This window comes from Melanotaenia boesemani, chromosome 19 (assembly GCF_017639745.1).
Source record: "Melanotaenia boesemani isolate fMelBoe1 chromosome 19, fMelBoe1.pri, whole genome shotgun sequence".
Classification (NCBI taxonomy): Eukaryota; Metazoa; Chordata; class Actinopteri; order Atheriniformes; family Melanotaeniidae; genus Melanotaenia; species Melanotaenia boesemani.
This window is the reverse complement of record NC_055700.1, coordinates 16,599,401-16,619,181: the sequence shown is the minus strand read 5'-3', so window position 1 is coordinate 16,619,181 and position 19,781 is coordinate 16,599,401. Positions and strand designations below refer to the sequence as shown.

The 19,781-nt window shown below is 38.6% G+C and overlaps 1 protein-coding gene across 1 annotated transcript in view; it reads right to left on the bottom strand.

The window, feature by feature from the left end:
- The window catches only part of LOC121630423 (fibroblast growth factor 10-like), a 29,895-nt gene extending 16,724 nt beyond the window's left edge, over positions 1–13,171 (bottom strand). Inside the window, exons 1-2 of the mRNA XM_041970702.1 lie at positions 13,168–13,171; positions 2,021–2,623 (exon numbers count right to left, since the gene is read on the bottom strand). Of these exons, the coding sequence (XP_041826636.1) occupies positions 2,021–2,623; positions 13,168–13,171 (607 nt within the window). The remainder of the gene's footprint in view (positions 1–2,020; positions 2,624–13,167) is intronic.
- Between the last annotated feature and the right edge of the window lie 6,610 nt (positions 13,172–19,781).

Genomic DNA, 19,781 nt, shown 5'->3' with positions numbered 1-19,781 from the left:
TGCATGGCCAAGTTTTTGTATGAAGGGTTCTTTTTTCTCACTAGAAAGTTGTTTTTTTTTTTTTTTTTTTACCTATTTCCCACCATAATCAAGTGGCAAGAGCTCCTGAAATTGATGGATTGTCCCTCTAATGCAATGACCTGATGCCATTATAGTTAGTGACACGTTGCAGCCTAATGGTTGAGCTCTTTCTATGCATGTGTTTGAAAGTGTGTGCACATGTGCATGTGTGTTTGTCAGAGAGCACTACAGGCAAGGGGAGGGAGGAAGAGACACTAATTGAAATTCCTTCAGCCATGTCTGGCAGAGCCTTGGTGTCTGAGTGGCACACACACATATTCACACTGGCCCTGGCCCTAATAAAAGTGGGCTTTGCCATATGGAGGCCATGTGCAAGACTGGCCTCTCTGTGCTCAGGCCTGTGTGTGTGTGTATGTGTGTGGATGTGTGCACCCAGCAGGAGAGGCTTGTACAGCACCACAGCCCCACAGACAGATGCATGCAAACGTATGACACGTGTATGAAGGTGTCTGACAAAGACTTATTGTAAGAATTATATTCCCTGGCGCACGTACACAGGCTGCAGCAAATTTAAAAACATGCCGTAGACATAATGCAGTCACAGCCTGTTGCTTAATATCAATAATTAGTTTGTGCTTTTTGATGTCACACAGATTGGGTGAACATGCAGGGAAATCTGGGGCAGGTAAAGGTGGGAGTAATGTTCTGTTTTTCCTCAGCAACTACTGTCAGTGTTCTCTGAGACAGTGCAGTTCTCTGCTACTCACAGGCCAGCAGTCTGTGGCAGTCTTGGAGAACCTCCAGATGTGTTTAGCTAGAAGATAAAAGTCGTGGATGACAGAATGATAACAGCTGATTTTCTGCTCTGGATCAGCCATAAGTGATTATGATGAACCTTGCAAGCTGTTAAAAGTATTTAGACTTAGTATTGTGCAGACCTGTAGGACGCTACTCAGCTTTTGTAGTAAAATTATGACAAATTTTTTAAAGCCACTGGGACGCAGTTTTTTTAAAATTTTTTTTACATGTTTATATTTAGCATGCCTTATTTTTGTACAATTAATTTTACTATAACGGAAATTAATCTCCTGTGATACTTTGAGATGCTTTAAGACAGTACCAAAGTCCCGCAGTACCAAAGTCCCGCAGTGAAAAGCTTTGATTGGATTTGATGTGAAAGAGTGTATCTGTGTGGATGTGAAGCTGACTGGCACCTACAAACGAGTATGTGTGTTCAGTGACCCCTCACAGAATAAATAGAGGTTATAATCATATTTAACAGCATGCAAAATGCACAACCAGAAGAAGGAGCAGAGATCGTATGGTTATTACGTTACATCTGACTGAGTACAACCTCAGACTTAGCATATGCCCACCACTATTAAAGCTGCAGCACAGTAACAGCAAAGAGTAAACGGACTGTCATTCTCCCCAGGGCTTTGGTAATAGCTGTTTTAGATTTTCTTTAAAGATGAAGAACTTTCTCTGGGCAATTTCTAATTGGTTCCAGTGGATCATCTCTCTCTTTTAAAAAAAAAAAAAAAAAATCTGTTTGGCTTACTTTTTTTTTTTCCTCTCCTTCTCTTAAACTTTCATGCTTTCCTTTCCCAGTCTTTGTAGTCAGACAAATATGCTTTGCCTCCACACATGGGGAAAAGGCTGGAAGCACGCAACTTTGTTATTTTGTTCTTTTGCTCAGTCACCTGTGTTAATGTGCACTGTTGCCCAGGGAGAAAACACAGGAACATTACTCCCCACCATGAGATGAACTGATGAAAAAGCTTTAGTGAAAATGGTTACATTGACAGATAAATAGGTCCTTGTATTTTGATGCTTTATCACCTTATAAAAGTTTAAAAAGAAACGCAGTTGCTGATGGGACTCATAAATTAGTAGATTATTCAATATCCACTATAATATCCATTAAAATAAAACTAATTTATTTTTATTAATCATAGGATAGATGGACAATTTAAAATGTAAAAGAAGGATAACTTACTGTATGGATCATTCTCACTTTTGGTGCCATTAACATTGCCGTCCTTGTCAATGCGAAGGAAGAATTTGTGAAAGGAGAATAGTTTCCTCCTGCGCACATCTCCTTGTAGATGTTTATAGCTGCTCCGCACGTGACGTCCGAGGACCGTAGCGGACGATGATGACATGTTGGTTGCCCGTGGCAACCTTGCAGAAGATGCATGAAGCGACACAAGTGATGAGGAAGGTGGTGGACATGAGATGAAAAGCTGAGAAGGAGTCCCTCCTGGTGCATTGTGGCTCTTTTCAGAGTCTATCGATAGCGAGGATGAGGAAGGACGGAGCAGGAGGAGGAAGGTGAAGGAGAGGAGGAGTGAAGGAGATCTGCAGCTCGGGCAGGAGGAGAACCAGGCGACCGGTGCACCTTGTGTCACTGTCCATCTACACATGGTAGTGGAGCTGGGAGAGCTGTGGAGAAGCTCAGGGGCTGGGGCATGCTGAGCTGGGTGCAGGGAGAGGGAAAGAGAGTGGGAGAAATTCCCCCTGAACAATCGACAAAACTTCCTCCAAAACTGGGACTGTAGGTGATGAAACCTGTGGAATGGCTGGAGTGAAGCCGATATGACTTCAGTAGGTCAGAGCAGGACTTTGGACAGCAGATGTGGAGTTATTGGTGATATGAATGGTGATGTAGCTGGTGACGGTGGAAGCTTTTGGTGCTGTGGCTGACTGCTGTAGTCCCCTTGTGCTGGTTATTCCTTAGGAGCACCACAGGAATGTGTCAACATCCATTACTAAGATCACCTCACAACAAGAACTACTGAGGTCTCACCTCCTTCTCCTCAAGACTGTTGCTCTTTGCTTCTGGTTCTCACACAAACACGCACTCCAAACCCCTCAACAGCAAAACACACTTCATAAGTTCATTCATGTGCTATTATAATCTCCTCCACACAGACACATGTCCCATTTATGTCCTTAAGTCCAGGAAAAGGACAAGAGGAAGGCAGAGAAGGCTGAATAAAAGATGTCAAAGTGCTTAATTTGAAATTAATAAATAACAACCAGAAGTTAAGGGACAAAAACTAAAAACATCTAAGCTCTTTCTCATGAAATGTCCAGAGAAATCCAAGCAATGCTAGTCACAAAAAAACACAGAATCCAGACTTTTTCTTCTTTTCTTCTCTTAGTTTCTCTTGTTTTGTCCGAGCTGGTTTGAAGTTACTTAAGTGTGTAACTGAGCCCACCAGCTCTCGTATTTTCCCCTCGCTCGGTGTGCTTCTGTCAGTGAGCAGCGCTCCCAGTCTGTCCTCTGTCCCTGCCTCTCAGAGTCTGAACGCCGGAGCAGCGTGTTGCCTCTCTTCTTTCCTCCCGTGTGTGGCTCCCTCTCTACTGGCCCCCTCCCTCTTTCCTCTGTCTCTCTCCTGTCTCTATCTCCCTGGTTATCTGCTTCTCTGAGGTGACTGAACCTTGTCTTTCTCTTCACCTTATTTATCTGCAGCAGCTCCCCACATGTCTCAGTCTAATTGGATGTCTATTAAAACCACTTGGCTTTGAAGAGCTGGGTGAGCTTGCATGTGTTTTTGTACATGTAAAGTGTGTATGTGCGGGAGACGGGTGTGGGGTGTGTGTGTCCCACCCTGTTTTTGCCTTCCTTCATTCTCCCCCATTTCTCTGTCTCCACCCCTTCCCAGACTAAACCCCACTAGTTGCGCAGGTCAGAAAAAAAAAGAAAAAAGAAAACCATTCCTTCATCTCGTCCCGCATTTTTCTGTGTTCTTCCTGGTGTTGATTAGTAATAATGATGTTTGTAACATGCCTGAGTTTTGGCACTTCTTGGCACCAAGACCGAGTTTTATAATGTGTTTGCTAACAAATCACTTTTAAACTAAATAAACCAAACTTCTGATGAGTTAAATGCTGGATAAACTCCAGCAGCAATGAAAATATGCTGCTCAGACAGAGCCAAGATTTATCACAGTGTATAGCCATCCGCTCAAATTGTAATAAAATAACCTTCTTGTCTCTTTTTTTATTATAACCTACAGGTTAATGGTATAGAGAGACTAAATAATAAAGTTGATGTCTTGTTGTGATTGGACATAGAAGTCTGTTTTATTAAAGGAACTCTCAGGCGTTCCTTGGGGTTCCTTGACAACCTCTTTCAACCAAAACACACTGTTGTGGATCAATGTACCATACATGTGTTGCTGCATTTTACCTTTTCAAGAATCTAGGTCTTCTGTCTGGTTTCAGCATTGTTTAATTTCCTTTTCACATAGTCAGACAACAGCCATATCTCCGCCTCTTCTCTCCTCCTTTCTCCTTTTTTCGTCTCCTCTCTCATTAGTTTTTCTTTAGAGCATGGTATGCTGCAGACAGGTTTAAAACATCATGTTTACCTGCCTTCAGTTTCTCCGAGCATAACAGCCTTGATTTTGAATGCATCACATACACACAACTACGTGGAAAAGACCTGTACTCTCACTGTTCAGCCAATATTTTCATCTGTAAGAGTAACTCTGAGTAAGAATAGGCAGATGTTGGGTGTTGCCAACAATCTGTCACTCTCGTCAGCAGCCTTCTGTTTCCCGACATTGCAGATGGTAAAGATTGATTTGACAAGCTGTTTTGGTGGAAAAAACCACCACTGATGCTAATCATTGCATGAACTTATTTTTATCTCATAGGCATGAGATAAAATCCAACACATCCGTAACAGTCACCAGTTTCATTTATCTTTTGTTTCCCTTCAGGCTTCACTTTTCCAGGACTTAAAAATATGACTTCAAGTTGCTGAAATCTTCAAATTCAAAAATACTTAGCAAATAATTTTGCTTTATATAAGTGACTTAAAATCATTTGTCAGTCATCAAAGTAGTTTCTTAGCAGTCTATGCAGAATATGTTTATCTACTTAGGTAATAGAGGACATATTTTGTATGTGTCAACTGTTGGCACTGATCAGCACCGCGGACAGCACTTTTCAGAGCGGTCCTTCAACATACTAATGCTATAATTAAAAATCCCCTCTTCAGACATCTTTCACTTCTGTAAATGTCCTCCCAAGCTGTTGTTTGACATTTTTCTTAGATTGAGTACAGTGTAAGGAAAATCTCTGAGGAAGGTATGCAGATTACACAAAGACTCACTTCCAAAGAACAAACTCTGAAGAGCACAGTTCTGTTAAGCTATAATATGGTCACAGCCTTTTAGTTTAAGTTGTTGGTGTGTTGATAGAATTTGAGAGAAAGTTTGTCAAACTGTAGTTCTGAACTGGTTTGCAAAACAGCACTGATCCCAGAAACTTACACTGGACATGCTGTGTTAACAACCTCCAACAAAAATGCATGTTGTGGGGAAAGCAGAAAAATAGTTGAATGAGAAAAAGAGGCAAAGAACACTAATCGATAAAGAAAGGGGGAGAAAAAACATCTGCTTGGTGGCTCTTGGAAATTAGGGCGTAGACACACACACATGCACACACACACACATGCACACACCCACACAGCATTTGAAACTGACCTCTCTCTCTTTAGTGTTCAGTCTGTGTAATCAATAAGAAATCAGCATTAAACTAATATGCAAAAACTTTTTAATGTCTCGCTGATCTCTTCATTGTTTTGTCCTGTTTTCTTGTTGTTCTGTGAAACAGTCCTAACAAGACTCAGATGTTGTAAGTAAGTTGTCAGTTGGGGAAAAAAAAAAGGTTTTATCACACCAGAAAACAATTTGTTGGAGCACTGAAGCCACACATTTTGGGCTTTTTTTTTTTTTGAAAGAAAAAAATGGAGGCTTCCCTCTCTGAACACGATTATCATTCGGATGTTTTTGCTAAGTCAAAAATCAGATGGTCTAACAGTTTCTTTATGAATCTGTTCATTTTAAAGCAACAAAAAATAATATTTTAAAAGTATTACACAAAAAATAATGATTCAAATTTCAGCTGAAAAAAAAAAGTAACGTAACACGTCACCGCAGTTTGGAAAAAGAGTTGTTTTGGTTTAAACTGGCGTCGCACTTGGCAGGCAAACTTTGAAGTACTACAAAGTGGTGGTCCAGAACTGGGGTCAGCCACTGACTGGAATTTGACTTAATTTACCAAATGGGAGCTCCTCTACGGATCTCATGTAAAAAGACGATCCCCTCTGGCTCTGTTGGTCATGCCTTGCTCGCTCATGCCTAGGAGGAGAAAGCCATCAGGGACCAGCAGATTGACTCACTGTTTCTAATTGTTTCATTGCGGTCGCACTGGTGGCTTTGAACACATTATGATCTTCAAACTAGCTCTGCAGAAATGGCCCTGGCAGTTAACTTTAATTACACACACGTTAAAGCACTTAGAAAAAAGGAGGTCTTAAGATAAGCTAACTTACAGATACACTTCAGCTTCAGCTAGATAGATAATTTTCAGTGAATGCAAACCATCAGTGACAGCCATAACAATCCCAAGTGCTTAGATAACAATCTGTTCTGTACAAGTTGTTTAACTCGAGGTATGAAACATGCAGTAAAGTCACCTTTTATATGTTTAGCTGCCCCTCCCCCACAGCGGCATTATTTCTACATTTCTACATGCACTTGGAATGGAAACAAACAGGGATCAGCATGTTAACTGCAGCAATAAGAGAAACATGAGTAAACACCTCTTTCTCAGGCAGCTTCAGAGGGTTTGCCAAACTCCTGAGTAAAGAGACGTGACCTTCAGATCACGTAAACAAAGATGTTCCAAGAGAGTGACATTAAACAATAAGACTTGTGTTTTGGTTTAATGGTGTTGTGTGATTCACGCACCACAGAATTTCCGATGGTCTCCTGATGCTGCAGATTTGTAATCAGAAACATGGATCTAAAAATCAAGACAAAGCTGTTTTTACATTGTCGCACAGAAAGGTTCTGATGTCACAGTTTCTGTCATTCACTGGAATATTACTGTAGAAATAAAATTTATTCTTTCTGTGTTAGGCAAGCAGTTTGCTCATGATAAGGAGGATCCAATGATTGTTGAGTAAGAATATCATAACAAACAAAAAGAATTGCTGTAATTACAAGAAACAAAAAAGGGAAATCCTTTTGTAATCACCAGAATTTCTTCTTCGAATACTATAAAATATGGTCTGATCTCCATCATAGTCTCAAATCCAGACAAACTAACTACATCAGTTACACAAATGTGCCAACTCAACATGCTGAGTAATTATTTATAATAAATTGTAATGACATTATTTTTTTTTACTTTATTTATCACACTTTGGAAATTAGGCTGAATTTCACCCATCTCTAATAGACTTATTAGAGAGCAGTAAGCTGTCATATTTTGGGGACCAGGGAGCAATTGCGGTTTTTCAGCTCCCGTCTTACATCCTGTCTCGTCTGTTAAATCTCTCCAGCCAGTAAGTCAGTTCGATATTGACTCTTGCTCTGTCACTGCCTTTCTTTTTCCTCCCTTCCTCCGATAATGTCCTCCTGGGTTACTTTGCTGAATCAGCCATGGTGCATATTGAAAATGGCCAGTGTGGTGTGAGATGCGGTGCTGTAAAGCAAAACGCAGCTGTCGTGTGATGCTGTTTCTCAGGCCCAGTATGCTGCAGGGGAACGATAACTCCGGAAACGTGTATAATGAATGTTGGTGTACCATCAAAATGAGTCAGACGCACAGAGTTTTAACAATCCAGGCTGGAAAAATATGTGAACCTTTGTGGAAACAAATAATATAGAGGTTCTCCTCCTTAAAAGTAAAAATACAAGAAGAATCATTGCTGACAAATTGTTTTTCTGAAAGTACACTGACTCAAGCAGGGTCATTGGCTAAAAGATACTTGCTGAAATATGCAAAAGGATGACTCAGCAGATTCCCCTCGAACTCCAGATACATGACCATCTGAACCAAACCTGCAACACAGTAAAACAAGAGTCACAATTTGCACAGGAATGTAATAGCATAAAAACATCCCATTAGGGAAAATCAAGCAAAATTATTGAACAACTAGAAGCACTTAAAGAATGCAGACCTCTGCCAAGCCTTTATTTATTTATTGTGGTCATCATTTTTTTTAGCTCTAATGGCAAAATTATACATTTCTCCCCATAGTAAAGAATCCTTTAAAAAAATTCCTGGATCCAGGCAGTGATCCAGATCCAAAATGACCCAAAATCTCTAGACTCGTGTTTTTTTTTTTTTTTTTTTTTTTTTAATTCCATTTCTGAGATTTCCTGAAAATTTAATCAAAATCTGTCCATAGCTTTTTCAGTTATGTTGCTAACAGATAAACAGACAGGCAGACAGACAAGCCAATGCCAGCCAATACACAACCTCCACCTTGGTGAAGGTAACAATTACAAATTAATATTGAAAAAAAAAAAAAGATAAAACAGGCATCTCACAAGCAGACCAATCCAGGGTAAAAAAATGGCGGCAATGTTTCCACATCAGCTCCTAATGGCAAATGCAGGACTATTTATAAGTGTCATACAGTCATAAAATGTTCCAGAGACCTCAATTAACACAAAAGGCTACAGGCTGCAAGTACAGTTTGATGAGAGCCAGCCACAAGCTGCTCCAAAGGCCATGCATGAAACCAAAGGCTACAAACTTCAAGACAGTTTGGTGACAGCCAGCCACAGCATGCTCCAAGAACCACATGAGCAGAGACAAGAAAAACACAGGTCAGATGGATATTTTATATTATATACTGGTAGGTGGAACAGGGATGCCCTAATCATGTTGCAGTGACTGGAAGTGGTCAATTTTCAGCTTAATCAGCTACAGCTATTCAGGCTCTGAAATATGCATTAATCTTTTAGCAGTCAAGTAAATGCATCATATATACAGTAACACAATCTGCAGACACTGGCAGTGTTGTAGATTTGTTTCACTGCCAGTTCCTGGTGCTGGATGACCAGTACCAGGAGTTCTCTAACTCAGTGTTTCTCAATCCTGGTCCTCAGGGACCACTGCCCTGCATGTTTAAGTTCTGTCCAACTCCAGCACACCTGATTCAGATCAGCTGAACTGCTTGTCAAGTTCTTTGCAAGCCTGCTAATGAGCCATTCATTTGAGACAGGTGTGTTAAAGAAGGATACCTCTAAAACATGCAGGGCAGTGGTCCCCGAGGACCAGGATTGAGAAACACTGCTCTAACTGGATATGTCTGCACTCATATCAGAGCACTGTGACAAAAAAGAAATATTCAGATGAAGGAAGGTAAAGCATGCCCACAAGATCACGCCCACACGATGGAGTGCTTAGCTGTATCTCTGCTGTAGCTTGAAGAGCATGCTTCCTCAACCTGCTAAAAACTTTTGTAGTCCCAAATCAACAATCAGCGACTTAACAACCGGAGCAAGAGGCTTTGAAATATTTGAGCAATTGGGGGCAAAAGAAATTAGTTATAGACAAGGTTTAATAATGGTCACAGAGATTATTTTCCCATTAAAACAAATATAAAAAAGACATGTTCTGATATGCTGTTATTTATAGTCAAATTATGAGGTCAAGTCCAAAATTATTCTTCGTTTTTCTCCTAAATAGATGAGATCTACAAGTTACTAGATGCAATATTTCCAACTTGAATGATGACTTGTGAGTCCATGTGACTTCATGTTTCATGTGCATATGAAAACCACGGCTGCTTGTGTGTTTTTGTTTAGTCGGATTGTCTTTGTCTCAAACTGTGGCTAAAATGAACATCAAACCTCATTTGATGAACAATGAATCCAGAAGTCTTAGTAATTCCAAAGAGTTACACAGGTTGGCCCCCAAACTTCTTGTTTGGTCAGAAGAAGTACATCTAGAGGTGGAGCAGGAAGCAGTGAAATCAAACAACAAAAAGCATGGTCTGGTACAGGGCTGCTGCTCTTCATTCACAAATGTTCCCTAAAGACGAGAGAGAGAAGTTAGTTTATTTCTTTGAGACACTAAAATTATGACTCAAAATGAAGTAACAACAGCTAATTGTACATTTGTAGGAAAATACTGACATATTTTGGATTTTAGACACAAAACATCAGCATCTGTGAAACAGACACAACGCTCTGACATCTGCCTCACAGATATATCCATACACCAGCAGCACTGATGCCATAATGAACTATAGAGTCAAACAAACGTTGCCCAGATATATTAACTTCACAGGGAACATAGGAAGTATGTGGAGCATGTGCTGATTTTACTAATGAATGTCTAACTCTTTAGTCGGATGTATTTGTTTCTGCCTTTGTGACTTGGCTTGGTAAAGTGAGTATAAACTATCATAGTCATTAATGTTTAATGTGGGTTAGGATAAAGACTTGGTATCAGTGAAGACAAGGCCCCAACTGTGAAGCAAACAAGTTTACCCTTCACTGGGCTTTGTTCAAGCTTCAAGTCTGACATAAAAAAGTCTTAATTTTTCACCTATCACCTTAATTTATAAACTGTGGTTAAGTCAGCTGCTGCTGGGTTAGGATTAGGTTTATATTTTAGAAATGTAAACCCAAATCTAGAAATGTTTCCCAAAACAATGTGGATAGCTTTCCCTAATTTATCCTCCTCTATGAGTTGGGAAAATACGACTAACTACATGGAAGTAATTAGTTTGTGGCCCGTGCAGGACAATTAAAAGCAGCAATGTTAAACATGACTGCCACTGGAATTCACACAAAGTTTCATGAACATTTGCTTTTAGTAGCGAAGCTCATTTTTATCAACTGGCTGCTGTGAACTTGCAGGCAGCACGTAATCTGAGAGTACATTTATCACTCTTGCATAAACACAAAACAGGGAAAGGGAAAAAATGCATGTACCACTTCAAATGCAAGCAAATTTCCTACATGTAGAACAGCCATTTATACAGAAGCATAAAATTGCTGTATACAACCAATCAGAGCAACCAGTTGTATAAAGTAGCACTGGATGATGGATCATCCCACTGTATGACTCTATAGCTTCAAATTAGATAAATGGTTGTCAGTTCAACAAGAGGAAATCTGAAAAATACACATTTTGTTAGAGCAAATGAAACATCAACATCCAGATTTATCTTGTCTCCATGCTGGTAAAATAAAGATCCATGCCCATTTTAGAAATTTACCATATAGCTTCAGTGCTTCCACTGAACTGCCAGGAAGTATCTTCATATTTGTGTATTACAGCATCTATCCACCACAGGAATAAAAATGTACATGAGTTTGCACATGAAAAATCAACCATAACTTAAAGCAAAATCTCCTATTGGCTTCATCACCCCTTTCTTACTCATCTGTCTCAACATATTGCTTGTGCAAAGTCCAGTGTGGCTGCACGGTTCCTCATTGAAATATTGATGAGACAGGCCAAGGTGCTGGTTCTGGGTGAATAATGCAACGCGTGGATTAGTTTTGGTTTCAGAGAAAGCGAGTGGAAGGATAAATTAATAATTATACTTCCATTCTGGTTTCATTGAGAATAAATTGGAAAAAAAAAGTCACAACTATGACAAAAGTTGCTTTCAGTTACTCAAATATTACAGAAATAGAATAAATAAGTAGCCTTATTTTCAAAGAAACCCTCCAGTAATTAGATGTATCCCACTTTTTCAAACCAGTAGAAAGTCATGATCTTTGGATTTGATACCAGCTCGGGCCTTTCAGCTTCATCATTCATCATATGTAACACATGAAGTGTGTTTCCATAAGACTTCATGAATCCTGTAAGCAGCCTGTTTCTAAAACTTTTGCAGACTATTTCTTTTTACTCCTGACAATACATGTTTTTAATGTAATGCAACAAGTAAAATGATGAAGTTTGACTTTCAGCATAAACTGGTGCATGTGTCACTGTCCAGACCTGCATGTAGTTAGAGGAAAAAAAAAATTGAGGTGAGTGAGGAGGAGGATTTTTGGAGAGTAAGAGAGAGGTAATTTTCTTTGATGATTGTTGTGGCTTTCTTGTTTATTTTTGCTTGGCGGGAAGTTGAAAGCAGAGTAGGCCTGCGACCAGTCAGCTGTGATCATTAAGAAGTGGGAAGAGGACCAAAGCCAATCAAAAACAGCGTCAGTAAATGGCGGGAAAAGCACCAAGCAGTCACATCGTCAGACAAACAGATGAGAGGTGTTTGTTAAGTCTGTAAAACTGTTTGTGTACAGTGTTTCCTGCATAATGACTATGTGCAGTGAACACTAGTTTTTAAAAGCTTGAAATGCACGTTTATTTTACCATCATAACTCAAGAGAAGTCAATGACAATGTGGCCCACCACTCTATTTATGATAAAACACAAATTACATAAATCAGTGGCATAAACACACTGTTGGATTGCCTCATGCCATGCAAGCTTCATTCCAGCTGAAATCAGCATATTTCCAATCATTTAGTTTTCTTTCCACTGTGGTTAGTTTCCGTTGTGTCAAACGCATGAGCTGTCAGTATCGGTTAAGCCATTCTGAATTCTTTTTCCACTGCACCACAGAAATCTAGCGTTGATCACCATCATGTTGATGAAACAGTCCTAGTCTGTTATAAGCAAGTTACATCTTCACCAAAATTAAGGTCTGATGCTGACTCAGCAGCAGATGATGTACATTTATTATCAGTCACTTAATCAATTATCTGTAAATAAATCTTTAATTGAGATCTACGTGAGACCTCTGTAATGCATGGGAGTGTATTTTAAGAAGCAAGCATCCCTTCAGTGACCCTCGACTGAAGAACCCATTCATCTGCTGAACCTGGAGAACTAAATACCAAGAAAAGAAATGATTGTGTTCCTCTTTCTAACACATCTGTTCACATGCACTGCTGTGATAACTGTAGTCACATTAGAGAGACATAAGAAATAAAACATATTTGCATTAATAATCTGGATCACCAGGTGGAAATGTTGCTTGCTACTTGGGACCACATTTGTGCATCAAGTAATAGTTTGAATGCATGTCTTCAAAGAAAAAGGCCAACCAATGCTAGAGAAGAGACCCTCGGGCCAGATTCACACGTATGTGTTTCAGGTGTCCGTGGTCCCGCTTCTCATTCAGTCTGAATAGTCTGATGTCCTTTGCTGCCAAATTGATTTCTATGTCATTTTATTTGCTTAGCTTGAGAATGCAAGTACAAAAGGTGAGAAAGTTAAGATCAGTTAAACCCCGGCCAATCAAATTGCCTTATTGTGTCTGATCTTATGACTGATTGTTGCTACAGTTTAAAGCATCAGGCCTACCCATCGCATCGAGTGTGAAACCATCAACTTTCTTTAAAACTTTCAGTTAGATTTGGACTTTAACCAGCAAAACCAAAAACATGTAAATATGCATGTTTTCTCAAACTCAGTTGTAACTTTTCTGTTAAAGCTTATAAATACCTCCACCTCAATATTATTTGAGGTTTCTTATATGGGTCACCGTTTCACCAAAGTTTACTCGAGAAGGCCTCTGTAGGGGACATAGCTAACCTACTCCCTTCATGTGCAGAATTGCGTCAAGGAGGTAAAATGGAGGCCAGGTGTGGGTGTGTGTGAGAGAACATGGGTTCATGGGTAATTTGGACAAAATGCTCCCAGATCTTTCAGTCACAAAAACCTCTACTTTGAACAGGAGAATGTGATGCGTTGTTTTCTTTCAAAAATATGTCTTTAATTGATTGGGTGTTTATATAAATGCCCATACCTGAAAAATTACACATTTTCTTACTCAAGAACTTTGTTTTTCACCCAACTGTAGGGTGTAGCAGGGTATGCAAGGTCAGATGAGTGCGAGACACTGGAAGTTCATCATCTTCTTCCAAATATTACAGCTGATTTTTTAACCTCACCACACCAGGCAATAATGCACACACACACCTCAGCAACACTCATCTGTTACTTTGATCATAGCTGGAATTATACGCTTCTTCTGTCCAATGTACTAAGATAGGATTTAGGTGTCCAGTTTAAGTTGAGCAGCAACATCCTCCCCACTTTGTCCTTTTTCCAAAGCACTCTGCACACGCTCAGTCAAGTGACCAGTATGCCTGTAGCTCTACCCTCCACAGATATGTATGCACAGGAGGTGAGGATGTCCTACCTCCCCCCACAGACAAGTTGAAAGACAAATACATATATTTTTAGATCTCTGATGGGAGGACAAATTTAAACAAAGCCCTGTGATGTGGTAAAACCATGCAGCTGTCCTCAGGTGCAGGGGTAGACAATAGAGAACCAATTCAAAGCCCCGCTAAACTCTTTCTGTCTAGACACGCGAACAAACCAAAGTAAGGAGACTCCCTACAGAGAAGACATTCCTTAGTAGGTAAGACAAGAACACAAATTGTTAGGCTAAAAATGTTTTGAAAGAAGTTCTAAGCACTTGAAATACACTTGAATTAACCTGTCAGTAATGAGCATTTTACTTTAAAGATCAATCAGGCAGAATTGTCTCAGTTTTCTCACAGATGAGAGCAAGGATTAAACGACATCACAAAGCCTTGAGCCGCTTTTTTCTTCATCTGTGTGAAATTAGTTAAACTGTTCTATAGGATATAAGGAGATCTGCTGGTCTTACGAGTCTTTTTTTAAGAGTCTAAGAATGTATGAAAGTCTTAAATTTAATTTATTGCCTGCAGTAGAGAGTGGTTTCCATCTGTCAGGAGCAGTTAAATACCTACTGTGCCGCACGTGCCGCTTCCACTGCAAGATGTAGTGGGAAAATTATCCCCACACTAGGGAAAAATGTTTATTTTAGAGAGTTCTTCTAGGTCCAATCTCCAAATAAACTGAAATTAATATTTACAATTACTGCCATATAATGATAAAAATGTCATTTTTGTTATATAGAAATAATTTTAAATTAAACATGAAATAAAACCAAACACTTTCATAATTATTGTAATTTTTTCTTTGGAATATTTTAGCTTTAACCCAGAATTTCTACTAAATTATATTAGAATGTGTGAACAGTATCTCTGTACAGGTCAACTTCGATTAAAGTGAAGCAGAAAACATTCTGAGAGGTTTTAGTACAGACAGTTCAGACCTCCAATATGGCCATTTTGACAAAGTTTGGCACCATCTGTTTTCAAAGTCTCCCAATAGGAATACACTATGTTTTAAATAATCAATGTTCATAAGATAAAAAAAAAACAAAAGTATGGCTATAGCTTTCACTTACATCCAACAGAAGCATGCGTTGGTACATTTGCAAACTGTCTAATTCAGTTTTTCAAAAGAAGTGGTAGTATTTTTAAATGTGTGAGTACGTCATCAAGTAAGGTTCTGATTTTCACATTTAACCCATTAAGGCCCAACCCATGAAAAATGGTGAGAAAAGTCAATTTTTTTTTAAATATGAGGTCTTTCTTTGGGCCTTTAACAAAATGTAATAAAAAAATTAACATTTTTCGGGAGGGGATATCTACCATTTATTACCATGTGATATATTAAAAATATTATGATATGGCTTTCTGCTTCTGGGTATCTATTAGGGGACAGAACACACGTATCAGAGTGTGTTTAACAGGATTATGAGCAAAGTTTATACCATAAATTGAAGCAAAATGTCTCAGAAACTGTATGTGACAAATATGTCACTACAGGCTCTTATGGGTTAAAGAAAATTTAAATTGGTGTCACCTAAGGAAATTGATATGAAATTTAACCTAACACAAATGTGATCACTGAACCATTGTTGCTCTATGCGTTCGTCATAAATTTTGTGAGCTGCAATATTACCTACTATAAGATAACCTCCTCCTTTGTAAGCGAATCATGCAATTTGGCTTCACACGAAACATTTTTTGTAAACTTTTGCAGTCTGAATTTGTTTGTAAAGGTTGATTGATAATAACGGTTTAGCAACTGTGATTGTTCTCTTTAGGCCACTTTTATTCCACACTGGAACTGAAGAAGAAGCACGGCTCCATGTACCAGAGACGGCACGCACTCCCAAACATGCATAGAAAACACATATGAACCTGTGGCTTTGAAAAACCACAACAAATGCTTACTCCAGGGCTAATCCCATCATGTCTGTATGGAGTGTTTTCTCCTGTTTACACTCTTCGCTAATGATGGGGCCATTAGACATGAGACTTGGTCTCACATAAAAGAAGTCATCAGGCTTCATCATCACAACGCTTTGTTGCTTATAATGCTTGTTAAGACATTGAGGCTGGGCTTCCCCTTGTCTAGCTGCTGATGTTTGACTCATGAATTCCTGCTGTTGTTGTTTCTCACATGTTCTGACTACAGGTGAATCCCTCTGTGCGCTGATTCAGGGCTTCTCAGCTTGGGACTTTACAAAAAGTAATGAGATGAAATCACAAGGATCTAATGATGAATACCACTACAGGAAAAAAACATATATGTTCCTGCTATAAAAAAGACATATTTTTAGGAGGGTATTCTTAGTTTTGAAGACTGAAAACAAAAAATAACATGATTGTGTAATAAAACATAATGTAAACACAAGATTTGGGTTACATAATTTTCTGTCAAACAGAAACTGATGTCTAAAATTTTATGCCACAGCCGGTTAAACTGTGATTGTTAATAAAGTAGAATAAATATAGCCAAGCAAATTAATGCTAATTGTTCTACAGCTGAACATCAGCAGCAGTGATGTAATTCTACTACTGCAGATGCAACATGGTGATGTCAGCAATAAATGATCACTGTCTGTTTTTATCAACAAATATGTCAGTATAAATATGTTGGCTGTAATCATATTAGATTGAATAATCCCAATTAATAACTGGAGCAACACTTCATTCACTGTGCTGGAAATGATGTGTCCAAGTGCTTGATAACACATTTAAACGCAAAGATTTGATAATTCATTTTTTTTTCCTGTCAGACCTAAATCCCATCAAGAAACAAAGAATTTGTTGAGAAGCAAAGAGTATCCCTCACTGTAACCACATTGAATTCAATCAGTGTATTCTGACCTAAATAGCAAGGAAATGACATGAGAGAGTATTCCTTTAATAACTCTGCAAATACAGTAATCTGTTTCATATTTGGACATTCCCTTTACAGATATAGCAATGACATCCAGCTCTGATATATCCATGTGAAAATCAAAGGGGCTGTACATGTGGTAGCCAGCGCAACTGGCATGTTGACTTCTCCATCACTACCACGATCTGTCAACTATGGCCAAGTTACTCATATGGAGGCAACAAAGAGTCAGCGACATCGAAGTGCGGACTGCCCTACTGCCTCGCTCTCTCTTGCACACACTGAGTCGGCAATTCTCTTTTGTGAAAAAGTGTCGGCCAACTCCTTCATATGGAGGCAACAACACACAGAGATCTTTGATGTTTTGGATGCAGACCCAACAGAGTCCACATGTTTCTCCAGGAGATGATTAATGGTTAATAGAACAGGAAAGGATTCAAAAGAGTTACCGCAATACTGGTCGTGAACTTTAATGCACAGCAAAATAAACATGCCATGTCACATTTATTTGTATAGTGGCTTTGTTTGTTAGTCTTGTTTGAGATGCTGATGAGTGATGAGGCAAAGTAGGAAGTGAGAGCATCCGGAGAGGGAAACTGTGCTGTTGTATAACTTGCATATGTGTGTATGTGTAAAACTGGTTGAGTTATTCATTTCTTCTCACCTCAAAGTAGATGTAAAGCAACAAAACTGCATAAGAAAGTCCTTTTGCAACTGGTGCAGTGTTTAATTATTGTAGGAATTATCAGATTAATATTTCAAGTTGTTTTCTTACGCTTTTCTCTTAGTATTCAAACTGTACTTCAGAAAGACTTATACTCACAATGAAAAATAAGTACATAAAAGGTATCTGTATGTATCTAAATTTAAGTATAAAGGCTGAATTTGATGGTGTTTCCATTTGTCTCACAGTTTCTTTCATCTGCAACATCAATCCAAGACTATTGAGAGACAGTATGATAACATTAACCAAATGCGATTGGATGCAGTCAGTAATGTGTCTTTTATGCAGGGACAACTGAAAAAAAGACTTCAACTGTGTCATCCTTAAACACCTGCTGTTTAAATGGACAGATCTTTTCTTTAATAGCAAGCCATGCAGAGATAGTTTTCTTGCATTCATAAAGTAGCTGTTGTGTAATTTTCCAGCAGCTCAGCTGAGTCAACAGGGGCACTTGTTATCTTGCTGCCAGAAGACTTTGCATTTTCACACTTATAGCAGGTCTCTGAGGAAGGCAGTGTTCCCTGCAAATGTATAAGCAAGATGTGGCTTGGTTGGAAATGATTACAGAGAAGTGTATTTATGCCAGAAAGGAAAATGCATGAAAGCTTGCATTATGGCACGGTTTGTTCATGTATTCACAAAAAAAATGTTTATAAGTTAAAGGGAAAAAAATAGAACTCACTTATTGTAATGATATTATATAATTTTAGAGGATACATTTCTGCTATTGTTTTGAAAATTACTTTGTATTTTTTGAGCAAGGGATGACTGTAGAGACAATAGATTCAGAAAATCAGCTAAGATTTCCCAAGTAGGATTTAAAACCAATGATGGATTTTAATTTCAATATAAGGGAATATCTGAACAAACAGGTCTGGGCTGTTTATTCTACATACTATAGTTAGTATTTAATATAGCACTACGTAACTTTCTGACCTTAAATCTATACGTTTCTGACTTCTTTTGAAGGCACAGTAACATTTATTATATACATTCTTGAAGCTTTCTTTACAGATGAGTTACACTTTATGCACCGCGTCACATGCCAGCAACTGGATACACGTGTTGAATGTCCACTATGGCTGATTTATTAAAGATACACAAAAGCACATTATTGGAGAATAAGAAAGAGAGAAAGGGACAAAAGAAGAGTCAACATAGGACTGACTATCACTGAAGCAAGCTCTGAGTACACCTAGGACGCACAATGGATGCCAAATTATCTATCAATAGGGGCAACCTACTGAAAAAAAGTTCAGCAGGGCTTCTCTAACAGTGCTAAATTCCCACACAACAATAAATTATAGTCATTGTGTTAGTCCAACCAAAACTGGACTTCTAAAATACATTTGAACACAACAGAACTGCACATCCTATTTAAAAAAAATCATAAAGTCTGACTAACACACCTAAATTGAGTGGTTGAGAGCCAGATTAGTCCTGCAAATAAATGAACAATTTGACCTGAACTGGAGTAGCCTCTCGGGCTACCCGTTTATGTGCCACACTTCTAGTTTTCAAGCTTTGATGTGAACATAACAGAGGAAGACGCTCTCTAGCATCATAGATCTACTGGAAAAAGCCCAGTATCAACAATCTGACAATGGGTATATCACCACCTGTCTTATCAAACTCTATAAATGAATTCCTCCCCTGAGCCTGTATACTGAGATGAGGACAGTAATTCATTTCCAAAGTTATGTTTTGAGCTGTAACCATATATTAACTTAACTCTACATGGCAGCATACTAACTAATTCATTTAACAGACGTGTTATTATTGAGCAGGCTGGGTGGCCCTATCAGATTTTTTGTATTGCTTACAGTCTAACATATTTGTGGCTGCAGTGCATGAAAGAAAAAGGCCATACCAGCTTTCAAGCACTTGCTTTTATATGGCTAAGAAGTTGTGTTATCTGCCTGGTGTAGCATGATGTGATATTTTTGTTTTTCAGACATTGTGTTTGTGATTTATTTGTAACTATCCGACCGGTATCTTGTGTTTTTTAGCATTTCTTTTAAAGTTTTTTTTACAAGATATGACTCAAACTCCCGGATTTATTTTTGCTATTAATAATAAGACAAATATTTTATCCATTAATAGAATTAGGTGAAACATTTAAATGGAAATGGATCCAGAAGCTCCTTGTCTTTTACATATTTTACATAGGGATATTGAA